General features: G+C 45.7%; 1 protein-coding gene across 1 annotated transcript in view; it reads right to left on the bottom strand.

Moving 5' to 3' along the window:
* Positions 1–1,701: 1,701 nt before the first annotated feature.
* The window catches only part of Flvcr2 (FLVCR heme transporter 2), a 56,740-nt gene continuing 31,925 nt past the window's right edge, over positions 1,702–26,516 (bottom strand). The window contains exons 3-10 of the mRNA XM_051196359.1: positions 24,786–24,926; positions 16,071–16,138; positions 13,989–14,092; positions 10,957–11,067; positions 9,721–9,826; positions 9,382–9,493; positions 8,833–8,888; positions 1,702–3,305 (exon numbers count right to left, since the gene is read on the bottom strand). Of these exons, the coding sequence (XP_051052316.1) occupies positions 3,231–3,305; positions 8,833–8,888; positions 9,382–9,493; positions 9,721–9,826; positions 10,957–11,067; positions 13,989–14,092; positions 16,071–16,138; positions 24,786–24,926 (773 nt within the window). The 3' untranslated portion in view covers positions 1,702–3,230. The remainder of the gene's footprint in view (positions 3,306–8,832; positions 8,889–9,381; positions 9,494–9,720; positions 9,827–10,956; positions 11,068–13,988; positions 14,093–16,070; positions 16,139–24,785; positions 24,927–26,516) is intronic.

Here is a 26,516-nt window from a genome sequence, read left to right as displayed (position 1 = left end):
TGTAAAGAACCAAGGCCAATGCCTGCATGTGAATAGCAGAAGCAAGGTCAAAGCCTTTGTGTGAACAGTGCTCCCTGAGCACTGCTCCAGCTTGGCCACCCACACACTGTATATTCAGCAAGCTGGTCATTATTTCAACAAATACCTATGAATACGTCTCTATGTTAGACCCTCAGGGTAGAGACACGAACAACATAGACAAGGCCATGGACCTCACACTGTCAAGATAACAGGTTCCATAGGATAGCCAAGAGCTTCAGACAGAATGCTGTAAGGAAGCAGGTGTTTGAATCAAGAAGTGGAGGGAGGGAGGAACTGTTGTGGAATAATTACTTTATGGGCTGTGAAGATGTGTCACTCAGACTAGTTTAATAAAAACCTAAACAACCAATAGCTAGGCAGGATTTTGGAGGCTGGGAAAAAGGGACTCCAAGCAAGCAGCACAGACATTAGGAAGTAAAGGTAATTACAAGATACAGGTTAAATAGCTGGGTGTTGGTGGTGCACACCTTTAATCCCAGCACTTGGGAGGCAGAGGCAGGTGAATCTCTGAGTTCAAGGCCAGTCTGGTCTACTGAGCCAGGATAGACTCCAAAGCAATACAGAGAAACCCTGTCTCAATAAACCAAAAAAAAAAAAAAAAAAAAAAAAACCACTTAATTTAAGTAATAAGAACTAATGGGACAAGGTTAAGGCGTTCATAATTAATAAGTCTCCATGTCGTTATTTGGGAACTGGCTGGCAGGACCAGAAAGATCTCTTCAGCTAAGACTCAGACACCTAGGAGGTAGATGTTACCAAGTCGCTTGGTAACTAAGTGAGGAGGATAGCTGATGTTTTTGGTTAAATATACAGAAAAGTGCTTTAGAGGCAAAGTTTGCCTCAAATGACTAAATGGTGAAGATGGTGTGGCCGTTGTAGCCCTAAAAAAAGACTTCGTGGGGTTCTGTAGTGTTTTACTCAGGTCTCTAGCCCCCTTTCACTGAGTTCTCTCAGCTTTGCATGGCCTCGGCTTCTCATTCAGACACTGGAAAGACAGCTCAATGGGAAGAATAATCTTCGCCTGCTCATTGTCTTAAGAGAGCAGTGTGAGAGTCAGACTCAGTCCCTCCCCTACGTCTAAGGGACCGTGGTTTTTCCAGATAAGGATTGATAAGAAAGAGTGGCAGAATGTCACAGGCATGGAGCACATCTCAAGGCAAGAAACATGCAGGGAAAAGGACAGCTGTGATCCTGGCAACCGATAAAAGTTGAACAGAGTGGAGAAGAGCAGGGAGGACAGTGTAGGAGAAAGTCACCAAGCTACCAATGCTGGAAGTGAGCTGTGGACTCTGGCCAGAGCAAGCTGGTGTGGGTCTGGGGTGATCAAACAAAACACTTCAGCTGCCCTTTGAGGCAGAGCCAAAGATAACAGTGGCCCTTTCTCTCTGGGAGGAGAACATTCCAGCATATACACACAGTAGTGGGAAAGTCAGGGTCACAGGTTGGCCACTCAGTTATATCCTCTATGTAGGCGGTCGGGAACCTTTAAAATCTGTTAAAAACTCCAACAGGATGTTACGCCCTTGTCAACAAAGGACACAGATGTTCTGGCCCCAAGCCCTGCTCCTCACCCCCAGCCATCACCCAGACATTCTCAGAAAAGTGTGATAACCTTGTGGGGACTGCCCAAAGCCTCTGCCTCATCAATGACAAGGCAGATCATTTTGAAAATCTTTATTGCCTTAAAATATCTGGTATTATAAACAGGACGTACAAATTCTGTTTTTTTTTTTTTTTTTAATAAATGGATTGAGTAAACATCCATTTCGAACAGTTGAAGAACACCTTTCTCTTGACTTAAAGTAAGGCACCTTTCCCTTCCATCCCTCACTCTTCCTCCATCACACTGTATCTACACACAAACGCACATGTATGTACACACAAGTGGAACCCCCCTGGCCTGGCACCCCAACACTGCAGGCAATCTGGCTATTGTGGTATGCTAAGGCCATGGCCAGGGCCAGACAACGCAGTGGTCTTGACCAGAGCTGCTCAAGGCATAGGAGATATTAGTTGCCAGTTTCTCTTGGAGGAGACACTATGAAAGCCATGAATAGAACCAGCAGCCCGGGTGAGGAAGGAGGTCAACTGGGATTTGTTTAAAAGGAGTCCTTTTCAGTGTAAAATATCTGGCAGATTTCACTAGCAGAGGCAGAGAGAGGCTTTGGTTGTGCAAACATGGTCCCCAACATCCATAGAATTACGTTTACCTGAAACAGACACCATGTCTATTTTAACAGCTACCTTCTGCTTCTTTCCTCAGAGATAGCCTTGGGTGTCAGAGGAGAGTGAGTGAGACAAACTTTCTTAGAGCCACAAGCCGCTGGGCTGATGGCAGCGTTTCCCAGTGCAATATCCAATGAAGACATTCTGAGTGCCCTGGGACACTGGAGTCCCTGGGCAAGCACCTCGTTGGTAAGAAAGAACCTTCCCATCCCAGCTCAAGCTACCACCTCAGAGTTACACAGACACTCAAGGTAACCCCGCACTGTTGCACCTGGGCAGGGAGCCCTCTCAAATCATTTTCTCCTTCAGGGCTACAAGAGAGGTTTTGTCTGGTTTATTGGTGTTTTGTCTCCTCGACTCTCAGGAAAGACAGTCGGAAGGCAGACTGCCGTGTTTGGCCAGGAGGGCCAAGGCCAAGAGTCCCGATAGAGCTGCCTTTGTGGACTGAAGGGCTTTGGTGGAGGATGTACCATGGTGCTTCCTCATCGTGACCCTGAGGCAGAGCAGCTTGCCTGTTCTCAGTAAGAACCAGGCTCCGTGTGGGTAAGTCTTAAGACATTAGAAAAAGTTAATATCCTGAATAGGCTTTCTTGGCATAATTTTGCAAGCGTTCTCCATGAGAGAAGGGATAAGGAAAGGCAAGGGACCAAACAAGGATGGACTCGAACACCCTCTGCTAGCCTCTCCCAACATTAGCCCCAAGACCTAACAGGGAGAGGGGACCAAAATCTAGTCTGAATCTGGAGAGAGGTAAGGTTTCCCACAAGTAAACCATCCAGGTTCTCAGGTAGGGTCCAGTAGGCATAGCACTGCCTTGCAAGTCAGATCTTCAGCTGCTTCCTCTAGAAGCTTCTCTATGAAGATCTGGGTGCTGGCAGTGAGAGCTAAACGGAACCAAGAGGTGCCTGTGTTCCTGAGTCTCTGCCACCTCTCTCTCATTTGTCTCTCTGTCTCTCTGTCTCTCAGAGACGAGCCTCTGACACGACGGTGGGTGTGGGTGCCTTGCTGATATTACTCTCTTCTTCTTCCTGGATTTTCTAGAAGGTAAAGAAAACAGGAAGCCCTGTGATTAAAACACACAGACCTCCTCCACCCTAGCTGAAGCAGATCCCTGTCCATGATGGATTAGTGTGAGCACAAAGGCAAGAGGCGACCACTATCCCCCCCCCCAGAGCAAACAAAAGGCACAAGGAAACAAGTAGGCAGCCCAGCCTGAGTGTGTGCCTCCAAACAGTGCCCCCCCACACCATTACCACTTGTCAGAGGGGACAAAGCCAGCATCCTGTTCTGACAGCCCTGTACTCACCTCCCCATGACATCAACTAGCTGCTCCAGGTTCTGGATTAGCAACTGCCTCAAAAACTCCAGCTAGCCCCACTGGGAGGCAGCCCCCCAGGATGAGGGTTACTATAATGTCCATTGAATAGATGCTATCAAGCAATTCTAAGATACCCCGCTTAATTGTATATCTGACTTCAATGGCTGTGATGGCTGTGTGGTTATCTATATTCAGAGAGAATAATGCTATAGAAGCGTTTGTAGGGGGACCGGTTTGGACTTGGCTTCTTTTGGGAAGGGTATGGCATGGAATTTGTTTATAAGAGGTCTCCTGGCTCACACTTGTTAAGTGGGCTTGGGATTAAGCATGCCCTGGAAATTTCCCCATGGGATCCCTGGTACTTATTGCCAACTTGGGCATTTGGCTATCTTCTACTTGGCAAAAGGACCTTGAACACAGACAGCATTACAGAGCCAGCACTGCTCAGGGCCCAGAGGCACGCAGGGCCAAGCTAGAGGCCTGTGCCAACTGGACAAATAGTACTTTTGTCCCTAGGAATGCCTGGGTCCCATCTGTGACAAGGGCCACAGCTGTAGCAACCCAGTCTTCTCCTTCTCAGTCTTGCAGGCCTTTGGGCATCAGGTCTGCCTCAGCCGCTAGGAACCTTCATTCAGACAACATGGTCACTCTGCATTTGACACACACAATGTACGCATGCCTGCCTCCTCTGAAGCTTCCGCCTCAAAACTGCCATCAAGAATAGGAGTAGGGAGGCACATCCACTGTCGAGATGCTGGAATAAAAATGGACACCCAAGGTTTCACAGTCAAGGTGTAGTTATTCACTCTGTCCTTAAGTTTTCTCTTCACCTAAACAGTACGTCTCACTGGTATATAGGAAGGGCAGATGCAGTCAGACCTGGAGCTCTGGGCTCTGACTGTGTTTGTCCCCAAGACTGTGAGTTACACTGACTGTCATGGGGTGTGTAATGATCAGGGCTCCAGAAAAAGGATGCACTGGCCACTGTAGCTTCCTTGCTGTCAGCCTCGGCATAACTCTGACCTCTTAGTTCCAAGTAGCTTCAAAGGCTGGTGAGGGCCAGAATGCAAACATGCAAAATGGGGATATAACATAGGTGATCCCCTGATGGGAGATGTCATTCTGTAAATATGTTTCTCATACTGGTTAATGAATACAGCACTGTTGGCCAATAGCAAAGCAAGAGAGGAGGGACTAGGAGGCAAGGAGGAAAGAGGAAGTAGGAAGGAGGAGTCAAGATGGAGAGACTGGGGAGACCAGATGCCGGCCTCACTCCCTGGTATGATGAGACCACATGGAAATACATAGATTAACAAAAATGGGTTAATAGTTAAGACAGAGCTAGCCGATAAGAAACAAGTAACTGGCCAACAGCATTATATCAGATACAGCGTCTCTCTGTGTATTATTTGGGGCTGGCGCGGCGGTGGGACAAGACCAGTGGCGGGCGGAAAAACCCTACTCCTTATAGATCCCCATTACAGGAACTTAGGGCACCTAGGCCCATCCAGTGCTGCTTTCAATAGTCTATCCTCAAGGACAACTCCACTTGATTGAGACACTGGGTGTATGTACAGGATCTGTCTCCAACAAGAGTGAAGTTTTACAACTGAAAAACTTCATAATCAGTTACACTCTGCCTCACATGCATATCTGTAGATGTGAGCCATAGAGTGTAACTGAGTACGAAGTTTATCTTTTAAAATTGTGGTGTGTGTGTGTGTGAAAGAGGGGGAGGAGAGGGAGGGGAGGGAGAGAGGGAGAAGGAGGGAGGGAGGGAGAGAGAGGGAGAGGGAGAGAATGAGAATATGTTCAAGTAAATATAGGGCCTGAAGAGGGATCCGAACCCCTGAAGCTGGAGTTGCAGGACCTGGTGAGAACTGCCTGATATGGATGTTGGAAATTAAACCCCAGCCTTCTGTGTGAACAATACATACTTTTAACTGAAGAGTGATCTCTTTAGCCCCTATCTATATTAAGTAAACATACAGAGTAGAAAATAAGATATATCCATGTCCATAGGTTATAGCACTAGTAAATGGACTGGGAATACAATATGATAAGTTATTTATAGTATTAATATTTAATATGTATTAACATGTAATATTATTTTATTTATATCTCTTGTTTGCCTTTGTCTTCTGACTTAAACACAGCAAGATCTCATGTCATAAAAAAAATCACAGCCCAATTAAAAATGTTTCACCAAAAGTCTATTTTACTGCAGACACCTTACCATGTGCTTATTAGCCAAAGTTTCCTAAATCATTGTCTCCTTACATACGACAGTGAAAGCCCGTGTCCACGGTGGCCTTTTCTCTTCACACTGGTCTAGATAAACTCATTCCTGCCCTAGGCTCCCAGTAAATGCTCTATTATAGGCTCCTCCCCTTTCAATCTGCTGCCTAATAACTCTGGAATTGGGTATCAGAAAACAAACAGTGAAGAACCAAAGATTCTCCTTTATTAGCCAGCACATAGCCTTGAATGTCCAAGGCACTGCATGGTAGCAGATCTGCTTTTCCAGGAAATACTGAACACAGCAATCCAGCTTCCACATTAATCCCTATACTACTTATACTATAGGAGGCACAGAGGTCCCTGGGCTCACAGATAAGCACTAGGGAAACCAGGAAGGTTAAACATACAGGGTTGTCCCTCCAAAGGGAGGGAATGCATTACCGGATCCACCCAGAAAGCTGGGAGCAGGTGTGGTTAGTAGCCTGGTGACCTTTGTGACCACACTGGATCCTCCCCAGACCCTTATCACAAGCTTGTTTTCCTCAGTCAACTCAGAACCCATCTTTATGGAAAGTATCACATGTCCTTTACAAAGAGTTTCGATGTAATCACCTCTGATCTTTATTTAGCTTACTTTGGTCATCGAGAAGATTTATGTATGCTTTGTTATACACACAGGATTGAGTTATTTATTGCCAGGGAAGTTTTCACCAAGCTGCTGTGCTTAAATAAACCTAAAATAAACTGCTCAGGGTCAGACTCCCCAAGTCTGAACCAACACCTGCTTTGGTTCATGAATCAAATGGCCTTCTTGCTTCCTGAAGATCATTACTCTGACAGCTTTGGTGGTCTGGTGGTCGCAGAGACTCCCGCATTGAAACAGTAATACCACACTCAAACCAAGTGAGTTAACCAGCCATAATTAGCCATAACTAATTATGATACTGCTTATGACAATAAAAAAATAATTTTAATGTCCAAATAAAAAGTTGTTAAATAAAACCAAAGCTTACTCATATAAAAGAACAGTGTGAAGTCATTTAAAAGTGTATTGCAGAAGACCAATAGCCTTAGAGTGCTGCAGTAATTGGACTAGTCTATTTAAGGAGGAGGAGAAGAAAATAAGAAAGAAGGAAGGAAGGAAGGAAGAAAAAGAGAGAGAGAGAGAGAGAGAGAAAGGGGAAGAAAAGGAGAAAAAGGAAAGGAAAGGAAAGGAAAGGAAAGGAAAGGGAAGGAAAGGAAAGGAAAGGAAAGGGAAGGAAAGGAAAGGAAAGGAAAGGAAAGGAAAAAGAAAAAGCCAGGCAGAGCGGCTCGTGCCTGTACTCCCAGCACTCATGAGGATAAAGCAGGAAGGAGGATCACCCCAAGTTTGAAGCCAGTCTGGGCTATATAGTAAGTTCAAAACCAGCCACAGATAAATAATAAGATTGTGTCTAAAAGGAAATAAACAAAAAACAAGACTGAGAGATGACTTGTTCAATGGTTAAACCCTCCAGATAAGCAGGAGGACATGAGTTAATGTCCCTAAAACCCACTCAAAGGTTGGGTGGCCATGGTGACCCACCTGTAATTCTAGCATTCAACAGATGAGGACAGGGGAATCCCCAGAATAATCTTGCTAACCAAACTAGATATATTCATGAGCTATGAGTTCAGCTAGAGATTCTGCCTAGGTCATCAGGTAGAAGATGACCAACAAAAATTCCTAATTCCAACCTTGAACCTCGGCGTGCCAGCACGTAACCACCCACACACATGCAACCATGCACACACATAAAAAAGAAAAAACTGTGTATATACACATATCCATCCACTGCATGGACATTCATAAATGGTAAATACTGTATTTCTAGATGGTGGAATTACAGCATGATCTGAAGACTTCTGTATATTTGTATATTTTTGTATGTTTGTATATTTTCTGTGCTTTTTTTCAGTTTTTCTACAAAGGATATGGATTATGTCTGTAATGAGTTTGATGGTGTGTGTGAGAGAGACAAAGAGAGACAGAGAGACAGAGAGACAGATAGAGACAGAGAGAGATCTTACTTTGAATCCTCAAACTTGCAATTCCTTTCATCCCCACTTGAATCTGCCTCCCCGATTTGATGCTGGGAACTGAACTTAAGGCTCTGTGGATGCTAAGTGAGCATTCTGCCACTGAGCTCCCCAGGCCCCACTCAGACTTAAGCCTGTCATTTTGGTTAAAGTAGTTTCCAGCTGATTAGGGTAGGTGGAAAACACTCTTTTGTTCTAGAACATACTCCTGATCTTGCCCTCCGTTTTCCACTGCCACCAGCTTCTGCTTCTTGACTTGTCCTTTTAGAACCTTCTGGCAACCTGTTGGCGCCATCCCCATAACTCTACCTAAGAGGCTGTCACCACCACTGTCACAGACTGATCAATCCAGGTGCCTTTGTTCCCTTGCTAGTCACTGACTCCAAGTTGCTAACTGTGAAGCGGAGGACCCAAGGCTTGGTTAGGGGCCACAAGTGTAGATGCTGCTTAGCAGTTTATAACAGCAACAATAACGCTCTAGGGGATGTAAGGAGGAGATTGGATGCTGGTTGAAAGTCAAAGAAGGGGATGAAGAAACAGCTCAGTTGTTAAGAGTACTGCCTGCTCTTACAGAGGACCCAGGTTTGGTTCCCAGAACCCACAGGGTAGCTCAGAACTACCGGCAATGTCAGCTCCACAGGATATGAAGTCCTGGTACACATATGTACAACCAGGCAAACACTCATACATATAAATAAAAATAAAGCTTTTGAGGACTTTAGAAAAGAAAATAGAAGAAGGGGGAGCAATGCTGGAACCCATCAGGAAATTCTTTGGATGCCGTGTTATTAAGAGGTGAGGCTGGTCTCACAGACACCAAAAACAAAAACAAAAACAACGAAAAATCAGTTTCTCTGAGCGTTCCAGTAAGCCCAACCTGTGTTGTGACACCCTTATCAAAGGCTTAGGACCCAGACCCTGTCCCCACCACGCTCCCACACACTTACAGTCTCAGGAGCATCCTTGTTTGCCCTCTGTCTCCGAAGATCTGCTTTGATGAAAGCTGAGGTCAAAAAAGAAGGATGTCATCAAGCAAACCCACTGCTTAAGTTCCTATAACAGAAGGCACCCTCATTTCCCTAAGAATCACAGCCCTCCTATTCCTACTGCAGATGAAGATGGAGCTGGCATCATCACCCATCTTGAAAAGGTCCCAGGTCACTGCTGTCCTTAAAAGGCCAAAGCCAGTAATGATTTTCATAAGTGCCTCTTAAAAGGGACATCACACACACTGTGCTAACCACCACTAGCAAATCCTCACTGTACAAATTAGGATCTGAGGCCTCCAGAGCCTGTGGAAGCCATCATCAAACATGGGACTTCTGATACCAAAAGCTACTGACCCATACAAACAGATATCCCAAAGATCCATCAAGCCCTCTCATCTGTCCCTCTCATGTGTGCTCCCCATTGTCATCATCAGGCAAGACACGGGGCCCAGTTTGCTAATACCCCATTTGTAGTCTGAGCCTTATCTTGCCCAGGCCTCCACTCACCAGTGAGCGCTGATCCAAGGGCAAGGAACACACACAGGAAGATGTTCCCAGGCTTGGTTCCATAGTTGTCAATAATCTGGCCTTGGGAGATGGTGAAGATGATCCCAAATACCTGGAGGAATGTACAGAAGGCAGGAAACAAGGGCTTACTCCACTGGGCACTCGGAAGTGGCAGGCAGGCCAACCTCTGAGATCCAGGCCAGCCTGGTCTACAGAGTGAGTTCCAGGACAGCCAGGGCTATACAGAGAAATGCTGTCTTGATCAACATCAACAACAAAAGATGCCATACTTAACACCAGCACAGCCCAGCAGGGGACAAAGAGAACACAGGGCCTTACCTGTGCAGACACGTTGAGGAGGCCAGATGACATGCCTTCAGATTCTGGGTACGTGAGCTCCACAGCAAACTCAAACCCCAGGGGCAGATAGCCAGTCATGAAGAAGCTGAAGTCCAGACCAGAGAACAAGGTGATGGAGAAGCCTCCAGAACAAGACTGGGAGCCCACCTTTCCCCCGAGACTCCTTCCCTGCTTGTCTCTTCCCGTCAGGTTATCAGTCCGCCTGTCTAATCTCTGCAGATATCTAGGCCTTGTGCCCAGTGGGTCTTTAATGTCCTCCATGATCTTCCCTCTAGCCAGCAATGACACATTAGCATTTATGGAAGGGGCAAAAGTACCTGGTGTGTTCTACTTTCAGCTGAGAATATGTGGTCTAGGTCCACAGGCCCTGGGTTAGAAGGGGGAGTCCCTGGACATTGGGCTACATTACCATGGATCTCTGGGACCTGGAAGGAGGATTAGCATTCTCCTTATTTCTTCCCCAACAGAAGGCAGCTGAGAAGGACTGCGCCAGGTATCTCTCACAGCTCATACTTCCAGAATGAGAATAGCTGGGAGGTAGAGCTCAGAAAAGTCCCTGCAAGAGGCCTGCAACTCCATGCATTTTCTCACCCAACACATCTAAAAGTGCTAGTCCTAACTCCTTCCACCCGCACCATGCTTCCCCGTGTCTTTATAACATGGCCTCTCTTTCCTTCCAACTACCCGACAAAGTTGGCCACACATCTCTTCATTTTTAGATGTGGCATGCCTCTGCTCTAACAACAATCGGTAGCAGAACTGAACCCTGGACCTGGAGCCACTAAGAATTCCCTAACACCCCAGATGTCTTGAAGAGCATAGTTCATGCTCCATTCCATCCCTACAGGGCAGCCCAGCTACCTGAGGTGATTCAGTTTTTGTTTTGGCTTGGCTTTTTATGGTTTTTTTTTTTTTTTTTTTAAGACAGTCTTCTACATAGCCCTAGCCATGTAGGGAATTAGAACTTGTTCTGCAGACCAGACTGGCCTCAGATTCAGAGAGATCCTTTGCCTCCTAGATGATGGCATTCAAGGCATGCACCACTCCATCTGGCCTGTGCCTCAAGTATCAACAAGACCCCTCAGCACCATTTCCACATCTCTTGAGGCCAGTGAGGAGGTAGCAAAGGGGATATGCATTGCATCCCAGGCTACTTGGCACTCAAGGAGCCAGGGGGTGTGTTTTCCAATTGAACAGGTCAGATATGAAACTTACCCCAGTGTACCAGCAGTGATGAATACCACCCATAAGCGCTCCAGGTTTAAGGTGAATGTGTACACCACCATGCCCACCAACGTCATGATATACACTACCAGGGTTGTCTCCCTATGGATAAAGGCAAAGAAGTTGAACCATGCATGCTACTTTAATAGCACCCATCGCTAATCTGTTCATTCCATGAGGATCTTCTGAACACGTGTTCTATGTCCAGCTGGCACACATGCTTTCATAGAAACATCTCCAGGTAGGTGCAGAACACTAAACCAATGATTATCCATTTACAATAAACAATCACGCCATGATTGGTGTTACAAAGAATAAGACTAGGTAGACGCTAGTGTCTATTCTTTGCATGCTTTCTCCACAAGCCTAATCTTCCATGGCAGACCAGACAATCATAGGCTGTCATCAAGGTAGTGATGGCCAAGGCATCTTAAAGCTTTCAAACCTGCTTGCTGCATGTGATGTCCAAACCCCCCACCCCCAACCCCCATAGCAAGACTGGGCAGTAGCCTGGCTCGCCGACTCCCTGTATTAAGTTCTTCCTGTGTCCCTTTGCACAGCCTTTCCTGTTGAATGTGTTGAATCTGCACTACTCCACTCCAGACAATGGAGCTGGAAGAGAATGTCCTCTAATGCCAAGCTAAGAGCTTGACTCCAAAGCCGACGGGAGAACCTGCCACCTACTCCCCCTCTTCCTTTCTCTTTATGCCTCTCTGACGTTCCTCCACTCACTTCCTTCACAGTGTTGGCCACCCAGAACTCTCTTACGGCTCTGATCCTTGCAAACAGACCTGCATTCTGCTCCCTGTACCACTTCCTGTCGGGTGTCGCCTCAGCACGCCCTTCTGCCCCTCTGCCATGAGCACCAGGACTAGGAGATGACCGCTCAAGCACACATATATGAAACCAGTAATTTTATTGGAGTTCAGGACCTGTTACATACTTTACATGTATTTATGACTGCAATTAGCCCTGCAAAGAAATTTCTGGCGACCAATGAAGAAACAGAGGTTCGTTATGTGTTTAAAGTCACTGGCTGAGTAAATGCAGAAGGCAGGATGTGATCCCAAGGTGGGTTCGAAACATGGACACCATCTCAAGCTGTACACCGGAATACTATGCAGTTGTGTTTGGGGGAGAGGTCAAAGCCGTAGCCTCTAGAAGATGCTATTCTCACCAGGTTCAGAGAATGGGGACCTCCTCCCTTCATCCTGATCTGTTCCCTCTCTTCCCACCACCCTGCAGAACACATGCGCATGAACATGAGTCATTCTCGGTGTTTCTACAAACTCACCAGACAATTAAAAAAAAAAAAAATCTTTTTCTGTGTTCGTTAAACCACAACTCTACCTTCATACTGTGGCTATTTGAAACAACAACAACAAAATAAACCTATTTCCTAGTCCCAGTCTGAGATAAACAGACCTCAATGCCTAGTTTCTAGCCTCCAACCCAGAGTAGAAAAATTCAGGAGTTTTGAGTGGAAGAGAATTGATTGTCAGCTGGCTCTCGACACTGAGTGACACTAAGGACTGGCTATGTCCCCCTCCTGAGAGGGCAAAGAAAAAGTCTCCCCAGGCCTTTCCTATATTTCCTAATTCCTCTAAGTCCCCTAGCTGCCCACGACCCTGTGAAGCCAACATTCCAATCCCTCCTTTTCATGCTGCAGGACAGGCCATGGAAGAAGGGTCACCGCTGTCCTCTTGTCTGGGGGTGGCCAATCTTCAGTACTTTTGTATCTGGCTGAAACAAGCAACTAACAGAGTCAGAGACAGAAACAGGAGCAGGGAGGCAGCCAAGCTTCACCAGCAATAATTAAGCTAAGCCAGGCTCCTTGTCACAGTAAGCCTGGAAGCCACATGCCCCAGAGTGGCCTCAGCTGGCCTTTGACTAGGCCAGCCACAGTGAGACTTGACCTGCCCAGATGCTCACAGAAGTGGGTCTGTGTGGCAGAAAACAGCCCTACCTCTGTCTATAGCCTCAACACTGAGAACTCTGGAGACTTTGGCAAAGCAGCCTGGAGTGCTGCCAACCCCAGTGCGGGACCATCCTGGCGGCTGACTCATAGCTAGTGTTTACTGAACCCCCTGTGCATGAGGAGCACGGCAGAGTCACAACAGGAGTGGCGATGGAGCTCAGTACTCCATTACTTGCCTAGCATACACAGGCCCTGAGTTCGACTCTCAACACAGGGTGTAGGTTCGAAGTAGGTTAGGAAGGGTCTGTTCTCTAACTACGTATTCTCTGGAGAATTCCTTTATGGCTGGCCAATGAACTGATGCCCACTGAATCCCAGAAGTTCTCCTGTCTACCTCCCCAGACTGAGATCACAAGCACCACTGTGTGTCTTCTGTGCATCCTGGGGCTCACACTCAGGCTCTCATGCTCACACGGCAAACAGTCTCAGTTGGGCTCCCTCTCCAACCCCCAGTTTGCATTTTACAAAGCACACCCTTCTACTACAGTGGCATCTGCAGAGTGGAGTGTCAGGATTTTGTATTTATAGGCCAGGATCAGGCTGAAATATTTATTAATCTTATGATCACTCTGGGCTCTTAAAAGCGTACTGGAATTTCAGGTCCAAGGCCATCAGGATATTTGCAAAGAAGATAAAAAAAAAAAAAACAATTGCAAGATAAAATGTACTGCAAACTGGAGTAAAACACAGAAAGCTCAGTTAGCAGCCAAGGGCGTGGAGCGGTGACATCACCTGCTCTTCACGCCTTGGGGTTCCAAAAACTTCCAACTGCTGAGATTTTTTTTCACATTTATTTTCACTCTTTCCCACAAGGATTTGGGCATATAGAATGGGGAGAAGGACTAAGCCAGCCTTCATGTCCTCCCCAAGATACTACAGAGTGAGGAGGACAGAGTTCCACTCTGTAAATGACAAAGCCGAGATTCTGCTTGACTACCCAGACCTCCAGCTGCCACCCTGCCCCAAAGCTTTTGAGCTATGTTCCTAATAAGTGTGTCATTTCAAAAGCAAGGGGCCCTGGTTCTTGATTCAAAGACTCACTCACTTGTAAGTTTTGGACTTATCCAGCCAGATGCCTGAGATCATAGCTCCAAACATCCCTGCAATGACGATGGTCAGGCCAATTCTTCCAGCGTTTACCTCTTCACCCTAGGGAAACCACAGAGGCCACCAAGTGGGATCCGTTACAGCCAGTATTTTGCAAAAACCAGGCTCAGACAACAACCTGAAGAAAATTCTAGAATAGTTACTCTTCCCCACAATTACACCCCAGCTGTGTGTTTATGACCATGTATAGTGATCAACCAAATTCTGTGTGTGTGTGTACACACATATGCATACATATTCTTTAATTTTTTGCCCTGTTTGGACTGAAACTTGCAATGTGGATTAGGCTGGCCTTGAACTCAGAGATCCACCTGTCTCTGCCTCCCAACTGCGGAGATTAAAGGGGTATACCAGCATGCTCAGCCCAGGTATTTTAAAATTAATCCTTATAGCAATGCAATTTTATATATCAGTTTCCATTTTATAGATGAGGAATATCAACTAGAACACACATATTTATTTCATCCTTCTATTTTTCAAGCGGGCCTAGCTAGAATATGGCCTGACACACTTACAGATAAAAATGTCATTTTGAAATGTCAAAACATGTCAGGCACTCCTGTTGACATTATTATTTAGTTCTCATAACCCCTACCATACCGTTAGGAGTTGGTTTATATCCATTTGATGATGTGAAACTAAGACACCGTGAGATTAACCTGCAAGCCCAAGGCCACAGGCATATCTTTTTAAAGACAGAACTGGGACGTGACCTTAGAACCAGTCCTGAAAACAGGAACATCAAACAGTGGATGCAAGTGTGGCATCCACGGCCTTAGTGCTCCTGACTCTATGACATTCGGTATCACTTTCCCTTACTGGTTCTGGAAACATTGTTCTAAAATGCTTTAATTGGCTCTAGGACAGCCAGGTCAACATAGAGACCTTGTCACAATAATAATAATAATAATAAGATGCTGGAACTGGAGAGACAATTAAACAGTTAAGGGCTGGGAGGAGCTGGCTGCTCCTCGCAGAGGTCAGGGTTCAATTCCCAGCACCTATGTGGCAGCTCACAGCTGTTTGTAACTCCTGTCTCAGGGAATCTGGTGCTCTTTTCTGGTCTCCATGGACCTTCGGCACATGTATGGTGCACAGACATTCATTCAGGCAAAATACCCATGCACATAAAAATGAATAAAAATTTCAAAAACCAAAACCCATTGAACATATAGGAATTCAAAATTAACCTTGCCCATATAATAAATATGATATAAACAAACTCATACATATATACAAGTATCATTACTTATTCTCATCTTTTTTATATAAATTTTTATTTCATTCTGTTTTGTGTTTGGGTACTTTGCCTGCATGTACATATGTGTACTACATTCATGGCCAGTAGTTGCACAGGGCAGTAGAAGGTTCCAATTCCCTGGAACTGAAGTTACAAGTGATTGGGTACCACTATGTACTTTCTGAGTACTGAACCCAGGTCCCCTGGAAGAGTAGCCAGTGCTCTTAAGCACGAGACATCTCTCTAGTGCTTATTCTCCAGGCCTAAAAAAAAAAAAATCTTACAAGAGGTCATTGTAGTTGAGAATGGTGATACACGCCTTTAATCTCAGTACTTGGGAGGCAGAGGCAGGCAGATCTCTGTGAGTTTCAGACTATCCAAAGATCTATAATGGACCCTATCTCTAAGTAAATAAATAAGCAAACTGTAAGATGACAGCACACACCCTTTATTCCTGAACACAGGAGGCAGAGGCGGCAGATCTCTGTGAGTTCCAGGACAGCCTGGGCTACACAGAGAGACTTATCTCAAAAATAAAGGTAATTATATGTCTTTTGCAGAAAAGAGAGGAGTCTAAGATGATAACAAGCTTGTCATATTCATGCTGTGGCATAGGTTAATACCATCAAAACTTAAATTGAGATCCAGGACATCTCTCTCCAAATCCTGTAAGCACGCCACCATCGGAGACTACTTAGAACTAATTAGAGCCAGTCTCTGTAGAGACAGTTTTACAGTGCTACTATCTCCCTGCCCAGCATGCCCGAGGATCAGCCTTACCGGGAAGTGCAATATCACCATTCGATTCAGCAGAGTGGACAAGGCATAAAAAGAACCAGCATTCAGACCTGAACGAGGCAGGATGAAACACATTAGAATTGGCCACAGGCTAACATCTCAGACCACAGGCTAACATCTTCCTCCACCCACAGCCTTTAGGGAGGTCAGAAGAAATCTTCATCCCTCTGTGTGGTGTCCTTAGAGGAGAAAAATTGAGGGAAATATGAGGTGACTTTCTAGTCCTTCTCAAAGAAATACTTGAAACAACTCAAATTAACCAGAGTAGCCTTTTTGTTGTTGTTGTTTAGCCACACACCATTACACCATGGTCCCTTTAGCCTGCCCTGGAAATGACTGTGTAGGCCCACTCCAGGTCAGAACCATCTATGTCCCTCCTTTCTGCTTTGTCTAGACCTACGGGGGCTATCCTCCATCCCCTCCTGATGTCCCTGTTTCCTCTGTGAACATCAGACATTGGGGCCCGGGCACCCCCCCCCCGGGGCTATTTCTCTCCTCTCTCCACCCCTCCACCTCTCTAATTCAGGGTCATACAGATCTTCTATGTGAAACTAAACTGCACCTGAATGAGCATTTAGTTGACATACTAATTCTTCAGTATGGAATATTATTGGTAGAAATAGACTATGGGGGACTGGGGAGATGGCTCAGTTGGTAAGTAAAGTTTCTGCTACTCAGGCATGAAGACCTGAGTACCGATTCCAAGTGTCTACGCAAAGAGCCAAACATGGCCTCGGAGTCTGTAACCCCAGTGTTTTAGGGAAGAGAAGAAACAAATTGATCCTTGACTCACTGGCCAGCCAGCCTAGCAAAAGTGATGAGATCCAGGTTTCAGTGAGAGACTCTGCTAAAAAAAAAATGTGAGTTGGTAGGGAGACAGAATGGGGGACAGTCCAAGGAACTGGGGGGAGGCAGTAGATAATAGGATCAAGATGTATAGATAGATGAAAATTTCAAATAATAAATAAAAACTACTTTTTAAAAAGGTAGATTCTAACAGGAAGACATCTAATATTGACCTCTGGCCTGTGTGCTTGGCACATATGCACTCACCCACATGAACACATTCATATGTGTATATAAACACATACACAAAGGAAGGAAGGGACATAATAAGTGGCTATGCTGAGACTGGGACTGACTTAAAGGAGAAAGGGGCTCCTGGCCTTGCTTCAGGAATGACTATGATGATAACAGAGATGATGATGATGATGACAGCACCACATACATAGGTACTAGTCCTGTTCTAAGGACCTTACAATCTTTATAACTTCCCTAGAAGTGAGTAGTGTTAGCATACCCATTTTCTAGATGAGACAAATACACACAGTTAAAAAGCAAACCCACAACTGTTAATCATATCCCATATAATACCAGCATTTCAGAGACTGAGACAGGAGGATTTTGAGTAAGAAGTCAGCCTGGATATAATCCCATTTTGTTTCGTTTTTTAAAAAAGGAGCACAAATACCAGGGGGTCTTTTTCTTTCTTTCTTTAACTGCATATTGAAGCTCACAAGACTACCACAGGCACACATCACATTCTATTTGTGGATAAGGGTATAAGACAGGACACACAGCTCACAGCAGTACATCAGAGCATCAAATCACAGAGGCACCTAGATGCTGTTTCTCTTTGGGCCTCAAGGTTTTGGCTAAGACACAGTAAAAGTTAAGTACAAGAATCACCCCCTGGCACCTCCTGGGAACACAACTCTATAGCCATAGTCTTCAAGGTCCCCATAAAGGATGGTCTTTGAACTCAAGGACACACTGAATGGCCTAGAACCAGATATGACTAGGTCTCTCTGCCCATTTTTAACCATAAATCATTCTTATCATAAGCAATGGTGCTGAAACATAGTTGACATTCTTCCTAGATCAGGTTCTGTGGAGAACAAGATACAAAGTGAAGGTCAGATTCTCATGCAAAATAGATCAGAATTTCCATCCCCACTCGGACAAGCACACAGGCATTAAGGGGTAAAGTGGAGCTGAATTTACTGCTGGTGTTTCCAGAGCCCTTGACTTTCATCATCAGATTTCAGAACTCAAAGGAATCCTTAAGGCAGGCGGGTTTCTTCCCTAGCCTCTCTCAGCCGGTAATCCCACAGATGAAAAAGGTGGCCTCTTCAACAACACAGAGCCACAGTAGGCCAACAAATGCCATAGGTTACCCAAAGTTACAACTTCCAGGTTAATGGTTGTCACATAAGAAAACATCCTACAGGGCACCAGAGAGATGGCTAGAAAGTAGGAAAAGGTACCTGCCATCACATCTGAGCACCCAAGTTCCATTCCCGGGACCCACATGCTAGAAGGAGAGGGTCTACTCTTGCAAGTTGTCCTCTGACCTCCACAAATATATGGCGACACACACACACAAATAATAAATACATAGAGTGTTTCGTTAACATCCAATCGGCATCTTACTAGAAAGCAAACCCAACTAACTTCAACCACATACCCAGACACTTGGAATTCCACTTGGAATTCCATTCCTGAGTCAAAAGAGTCATTAAGAGACAAGGTCCTGAGAAGTGGTGTGGGCTGGAATGTTGGAGAAAACAGGGAGAAGAAGAAAAAAAAAAACAAAACAAAAAAAAAAAAACAAAAACCGCCTCCTGGCCTCTTTTCGCCTCACCCTATTATCTTCCTGCCCTTCCTGCTCATTCTTCAGCCTCCTGGCCTAGCCTGACCCCGCCAAAGCCAAGTGAACCTTGGCTTCAAGTGGAACAGCTGTTCTCAGCATGGGTCCCCAGCTGGGATGAACAAGGCAGGCAGAATTCAAGTAAACAGAGACATTATCCAACTGAAGGAGAGCAAAAAACAAAACAACAACAACCCCACCTCAGTATTAGCATCTTTGGAGGGAACAGTCCTGAGCACCCCGGCCCAGGCCTCACCTGGGCTGAGGTGGGGATCAGTGGGTCAGAGACCATGTATCGGCACATGTCCAACTGCACCGGAGAGGTTGCTGCTTCAGGGGCTCTAGAAATGAGCTCCCATAATCTGTGTGTGAGCAAACCTTCCAGGTGATTCTAACCCTGCTGGGGCTGGAAATACTTAGAGAGTGGTTTACCAATGACCTCTCCCCGTACCCAGCTGGACAGCCAGGGTAAAGGTGGAGGAAGGCAGGGAGCAGAGACGCATTCTGGAAGGCTATCTGACTTTCCCGTGCTCTACACATTTGCCTCAGAGATGTTAGCAGCTGATATGTGGATTCCTGAATCAGTCTTTAGATGCCCTTCCCCACATCATTGCCAGACAAGTCAGACAGCGTTAATCCACTCCTATGTGCAGTCCAAAAGGTTGAGCACTTCACACCCAAGAGCAGGAAGAGCAGGAATGAAAGGCGGGCTCTGTTCTGAATCCGAGGCACCTCCTCCACAAACCCAGGGGATGGCCTGAGACTCAGTTTCCATCGCTACTGCAAGGTAAGCCCTTATGAGCTCAGTGCAGAGACAGTGTGACCACCCTGGGAGCCTGCCATGCTGACCGGCACACCACTGGGAAGACAGATATGCAGGTCCTCAGAAGGAGGCAGGCACACGTGACAGGCCTCACTGGGAGTCCCCTTCCGTTATTGAGGCTAGTTTTTCCCCAAAACTATTTTAGGGACCACATAAAGTTCAAAAAGAAGCCAGGTGGTGGTAGTGCATGCCCAGAGGCAGAGACAGGGGGATCTCTGTGAGTTCAAGGCTAGCCTGGTTTACAGAGTCAGTCCCAGGGCTACAAAAAGAACCTCTGTCTCAAAAGAAAAAAAAAAGTTCAAGTTCAAAAATGCATTCTTTTAAACCAGAATGGAACTCAAGAACCTGCATTTTAACAAAAAGAAAGAAAGACAGAAAGAAAGAGGAAGGGAAGAAGGAAGGAAGGAGAGGAAGAGATGGGTAGGGAGGGGAGGAGGGAGGGAGGACACACAGAGAGACAGGCAGAGAGAGTCAGAGAGAGAGAGAGAGAGAGAGAGAGAGTACTAGGTATTTCCTAAAACTGGAGTTTGGCTTCAGGAATACAGAGGATGAAAGACCAGACCAAGACTCCCAGGCGGTGGGGTTTACATGGAAGAGGAACCCCAAGACCACGAGGTCAACCCTTCCTTCCCACAGCTACTTCAGACATTCTCAAATCTGCAGCAAGTCGGAATTACAAAGGGCAGGCCTTCACCTGTGCCGCCTGAATCTGCGTACCCAGGACAGAACCGTGGAAAACAACGTCTGATCGAGTATGCCCTTGGATTGTATCCTTGGGGAAGCTTGCTGTGCTAACTGGCTTTGTGTCACCATGAGGCAATACCTGGGTCTGGTAGTTTGACTGTAATTGGAGGTGTGGCTTTCTTGGGGTGTATATATAAACTTTTTCATTTATAAGAGTTGTCATGGTCATGGTGTCTCTTTGTAGAAAAAACAAAACAAAAAATACCTGAACCCCAGTTCCAAGACATTCAACAGAGATGCATGTGGTATATGTGTATACATTCAGGCAAAGCATTCATACCTCTATATAAGATAAAAATAACTAGATCCTTAAAAGTTAGAGTTTCTTAAAAGAGTACTAGAATCAGCAGCACGCACTACCACATCTAATCCTCATCCTCCTCTTCTTTTATAAGGTTTATTTTTAGCTGGGCTTGATGGCACATGCCCTTAATCCCAACTCTCAGAAGGCAGCGGCAGAGGCAGGTAGATCTCTGAGTTCAAGGCCAGCCTAGTGTACAAAGCAAATTCCAGAACAGCCAAGGCTATACAGGGGAAACCCCGTCTCACAAACAAAATTATTTTTTATGTGTGTGCATGTTTTGCCTGCATGTATGTATGTACACCATATGCATGCTGGTCCCTTAGAAATCTGAAGAGGGCATTGGATTCCCTGGAACTGGAGTTATGAGCCACCATGTGGGAGTTAGGAGCCAAACCCAGGTCCTCTGCAAGAGCAACAAGTGTTCTTAACCACTGAGCCATCTCTCTAGCTCCATCAGTGCTTTTTAAAATTAAGTAAATCAATCACATACAAAGTAACGGATTTCATGGTGGCATTTGCATACACATATGTCATTGTACTTTGTCAGACCCCTTGTAAGCTAGATCTTACAGGCACTCCGAGATCCCTCTCTTGGTCCCGCCCACAGGCAGAAGAAGGGTAAGACACTGGAGAACCCCAAGGAAAGGGAACCTCAAGCAGAGGCTCCCAGACCAAATGTCAGACTCTTGGGACAGTGGTCTAGCAGGCACTTGCAGGTGGATGTGGGAACAGCACGGAAAAGCATTCCGCCTATGACCATGGCAGCTGTTAGACTGTACAAGACATTAGCAGAGACCACGAGAGAGCAGATTCCTGAAACGTCATTCATTGTTGTCATGTTTTGGTGACACAAAGCCCACTGTTCCTACTGCTACTCAGCTTTTTTTTTTTTTTTTTTTTTTTTTTTTCTGAGACAGGGTTTCTTTTCATAGCCCCTGGCTGTCCTGGAAACCACTCTGTAAACCAGGCTGGCCTCGAACTCAGAGATCTGAACATCCAAGGTCAGCCTTGACATCCAAATGTGTCTGCCTCCTGAGTGCTGGGATTAAAGGCATGTTCCACCACTTCCCTGCTCGGTCATTTTTCTTGACTAAATACCACCTTCAATGTGACAAGAGTTACTAGAAGTCCTGGGGGGTGCTGGTGGTGATTGGCCATTTTTGGTGGTTTCCTCCTCATTGCTGCTTAAACAAGCAGATTCCCTAAGATCCTTATCACCTCACAAGAGTTCTTCCCTTGGGCTGAAGAATGTAGCTCAGATGTCAGAGTGCTTGCCTACCATGAACTAAGTTATAAAAGTGATCCCCAACACCACATAAAACAGACAGACATGGTGGCACACGTCTGTAATCCCAACACTCGGGGTGTACTGGCAAGAGAACCACACATTTAAAATCATCCTTAGTCATTCTAGGTCAGTCTGGGACTGGCAAGGCCCTGCCCTAAAATAAAATGAAACAAATTACATACTGAAAGTGTTTTCCTTATTGTCTATATTATCATTTAACTAAGTAGATGAGGAAGAGTACCTAGAGTACAGGATTAAAATTTGCAATTCCGGCTCAGGTACAGGAATACAAGCCACCAGCCACAGGAAAGACAAGTTGCTTTGTACCCCACAGTGTGATCCAGAGTTGGCCCCCCAGTAACCAAGGTCACCACCCTCAATACCTTCAAGGTGTTTCATCCTTTTACAGGTCAGTGACCTGGCCCTGCCACTCACAGCCTCCAGCACCAAGGACCACAGCACTACAATGCATCATTGTCCAGCAGGTACCACTAGCATCATCTTCAGCCACAGAAAACACTTCAGCACTTACTCTCCCCCAGAGCCACAAAGTAGGCCTCAAATACCCATCTGTCAGGTGCAGTCATGTTCACAGGAGTCGGAGGGATGTACTCAAGACAGGGTGAAAAGAAAAAGTTCTCAGAGTTAGGGAATCCTGAACCTGAAAGGGAACCCAAAGGCATCCAGTTTCACTGTATGTCCAAAGCCTAACATTCCTGACATATCTCCTCACTAGGGGCTTGGTCCCATATGCCTGTATACTGCCCAGTGATTGGGCAGCTCATCACTGCTTTAGATGGACATGTCTAGGTTGGAGACTTTACTGTGGATGAATGCAGAGGCATACTTAGAACTGAGAAACTAAGGGAAATGAGGGATGGAGAACCAGATTCCAGAGGCTAACGGGGGCCTCTAGAGAGGTCTAAGATGATAACCAGCTTTGCTGGATGGCTGAGAAACATACTACTTCTCCATAAGGCTAATGGTCTGTGACCCAGTACCTCAACAGATGAGGATTCTGAGATAAAGGGCACTGATAAACCTGGTCTGCAGTTGTTTAACTTTTATTTACTTATTGTTTTATGTGTATGGATAGTTTGTCTGTGAGTACCTCTGTACCACATATATGTCTAGTACCTGGGGAGGTCAGAAGAGGGAGTCAAATCACCTAGGGCTGGAGTTACAGATGGTTGTGAACTACCATGTGAGTTCTGGGAATTGAACCCAGGTCCTCTGAAAAAGTAGTCAATACTCTTAGCTGCTGAGCTTTGTCTCCAGCTCTCCTGGCAGGCAATTTTAAGCACAGATGTGGAAGGAAATGTATGGGCAACTGTAGAATATGCAAGCAAATGCTGGCTTTGGATGTGATGACAAATGCCTGTAGTTCTAGCTACTGAGGAAGCTGACCCAGGAGGATCACTTAACTTTTCCCAAAGCCTGGGTTATGTAACATGAGAGAAAATGCAGACTTTCAGGTTTAACAAACTTGTGTTTGAATCTGATTCTGCCGCTTACAGTGTATGACCTTAGTCTAAATACCTAGTCTCTCTGAGTTTCAGATTCTCTCTCTCTGTTAATTACAGTATTGACCTCATATGGCGTGGTTGGTGGTTTGAATAGGCTTGGCCTCCAGACACTCATGTGTTTGAATGCTTGGCCTATAGGGAATGGCACTATTAGGAGGTGTGGCCTTGTTGGAGGAAGTGTGTCACTGTAGGGGCAGGCTTTGAGTTTTCATATATGCTCAAGCTATGCCCAGTGGAGTACACAGTTCACTTCCTGTTGCCTTTGAATCAAGACGTAGAATTCTCAGCTCCTTCTCTAGCACCATGCTGCCTTGTTTCCTACTGTGATGGTAAGGTATTAAACCTCTGAAACTGTAAGCCAGCCCCAAGTAAATGTTTTCCTTTATAAGAATTGTCATGGTCATGGTGTTTCTTCACAGCAATAGAACCCCTAACTAAGACACATGGGTACAGTAGGAATTAACTCAAATCTGATGGTGGTGGTGTTATGAAACAATGACTTGTGTACTCATAGAAAACATGAAGTCATGGCTGGCCAAAATAGTCTCACTTTAGTTTGTCTTGTCAAACCAACCTCATGTCTTTGTTTCATAGGTTACTGAGAGTGTTACACACTAGACTTGCTTTTAACTTTATCCAGTGGTTGAATGGCCAAGTATAGGCTGTGAGTCAGGGCACTTGGGCAGAGCTACAACTTCTTGAACTAAGAGTGTCCCGTCACAGACTAGTATCCATAAAGGATGGGTATTTTAAATGCTATGACCTTGTTCTTTGTTTTGTTTTTTCAAGACGGGGTTTCCCTCTGTACCTCTGGCTGTCCTGAAACTCATTCTGTAGATGAAGCTGGCCTCGAACTCAGAGATCTGCCTGCCTCTGTCTCCCGAGTGCTGGGATTAAAGGTGTGCACCACCACACTCACCCGGAAAGACTAATTTACAGATTTATTCATTCAATCACTCACCCATCCACTACTCCTGTCACTCATCCATCCATCACTTCTGGGGTGTCCAATGTTTACTATGGAGGAACTATACAGATGAAAAGGCAGCAATCCATTCACTGAATTCAGAGTAGTGGGAAGCTGGATTGAGAGATATGATTTTAAATCCTAAGTATTACATTGTTAACTAGAGAAGGAAAAATCATCTACAACTGTTGCAGAAAAGGGATATGGAGATTCACAAGCATTTGTCAGAACCTGCATGGAAAAGAATGGTTTTTCTAGGGTGGACTTTACAACATCTACAGAGGCCCCAAGGTCGACCCTGAACAACTTTACATGCATATTTGAACTTTGGGAGAATAAGAAACACAGACACATCATGCTAGTTCCGGCCACTCCTGGACACCTGTTCAGCTTACCGTAGGTGATGACCAGCAACACAAAGTTGAGGTTTTTGAAGAGCCGGACAATGGAACTTAAGTATGAAGCATCAGTGGACGCCAAGGCATAGCTCAAGGACTGGGCCCTGCTGGGAGGATACTTGGGCTTCTCCTTGAATACTGAAAGGAAAGTAATAGAGATAAGGGGGAATTTCTGTGGTCCCATCCCAGCAATACCAGCTCCGCACTGACACAAGCAGGCTCCACCATCTCAGGAGAGGTTGAAACTGTAAAGGAAATAACAATTTCCAAAGAAAACTTCCCAATCCCTTTCCTAAAGTTGTTTCTCGTTGTCTGAGGCTTTGCAATGGAGTTCTTTAATTGGTTTTTTGTTTTTTTTTTTTTTGTTTTTTCTGTCTTCTCTTTTGCAGTAGAGGGGGTGGAGCCTAGGGCCCCAAGCATGCAAAGCAAGCATTTTATCTCTGAGCTATTTTCTCTAGCACTGTCGTTTTCTTTTTAAAATTGCCCTTTCTTTAATTGCCTCCTTGAGCCTTCCAGGCAGTGTTCAAAGATCAAGGCAGCTCATACCAACTAACAAATAACACAAAGCAAGGGAGGGACACCCAGGTGAAAAGAGATGAAAGCTAAACTTGGGAAGGTTAGTGAACCCTGGGAATGACTGAGCTCCAGGGCGCCTTCCAAAGGGGGATGGGACATGTGACTACAGAGTCACATAGCATGGAACATGGCAGCCAAAGGCTGTTCCCTGAGTCAAAGAAAATTACAGTAGCAAAAGTTGAGAGTGTGCTCCTAGTTTTGCCAATGCTGAATCAGACATGCCTTATGAAAGGGACGAGGTCCAGATGGGCCCACTCTGGTGTTAAGGGCTGAAGAGTGACTGTGGAGAAACTACTCCATTTAGAGTCTAATTCCACGAAGCCAGCACGATTCGACCCCACCGAGTGCCATTTGGCTCTCCGTAGGGCCGGTGTGTTTAACTAGTTATTTGACTAAGTTGGGTCCCCCACATGGTCTGAGCAAGCACTTCATGGCCTCTGGCAAGTCCCAAGAGACATCTGCTGGAAGGTGAGCAGCCTGCCTCCAGAGGAAGTTCTGGAAATGAGATTGGCTCTCCCTGCAGATCAAAGTGCCGCACCCCTCCCCAAACCATTCCAGCTTTGACTTCAGAGCCCTGCCTCTTCCTTCTCCAATAATAGTTCTGGCTAAATTCTCCCACTGGAATGTGCCATCCATTGTCTTGGCTGCTCAGCTCGCCTTCCATCAGAAGAAAGTAATGCAAGAAGGTGATTTAGCTCCTCAACACTGGGTGTTGTCTCAAGGATTTGGCAACCATGGATGAGGATTCACATACGATTTTTTTTTTCTTTTTGCGTCTTTCATGCAGGCAACTACTCTCTAATTAAATACCCCAAAATAGCAATGCCCTACTACCTAGGTTTGCACTTGCAAAGAGCCAGGACCTCACTGCTGTGAGCACAAGCATGTGGCGACATTACACTTGGAAACTTCCGTGGAACCAAGAGGCCCTGTGTTGGCTCATTCTTCCTTGCTGCCACTTAGAGCTCCCAGTTGCTAGCCCTAGGAACCACTGTCCTCTGTCTAAGCAACCAGGAATGAAATGGCATAGAGAATGGTGGTAGGAAATACACATCTAGCCACCTGACTCTGCACGTGAGCCAGCACACAGGATAAACCTTTAATACTGGAGATAGGACTTTAGGGCAGAGGGCAGAGGATAACCTTTAGATG

The sequence above is a fragment of the Phodopus roborovskii genome, unplaced genomic scaffold (genome assembly GCF_943737965.1).
Source record: "Phodopus roborovskii unplaced genomic scaffold, PHOROB, whole genome shotgun sequence".
In the NCBI taxonomy this organism is placed as follows: Eukaryota; Metazoa; Chordata; class Mammalia; order Rodentia; family Cricetidae; genus Phodopus; species Phodopus roborovskii.
The sequence above is the reverse complement of the archived record's forward strand: the minus strand, read 5'-3'. Positions and strand labels throughout refer to the sequence as shown.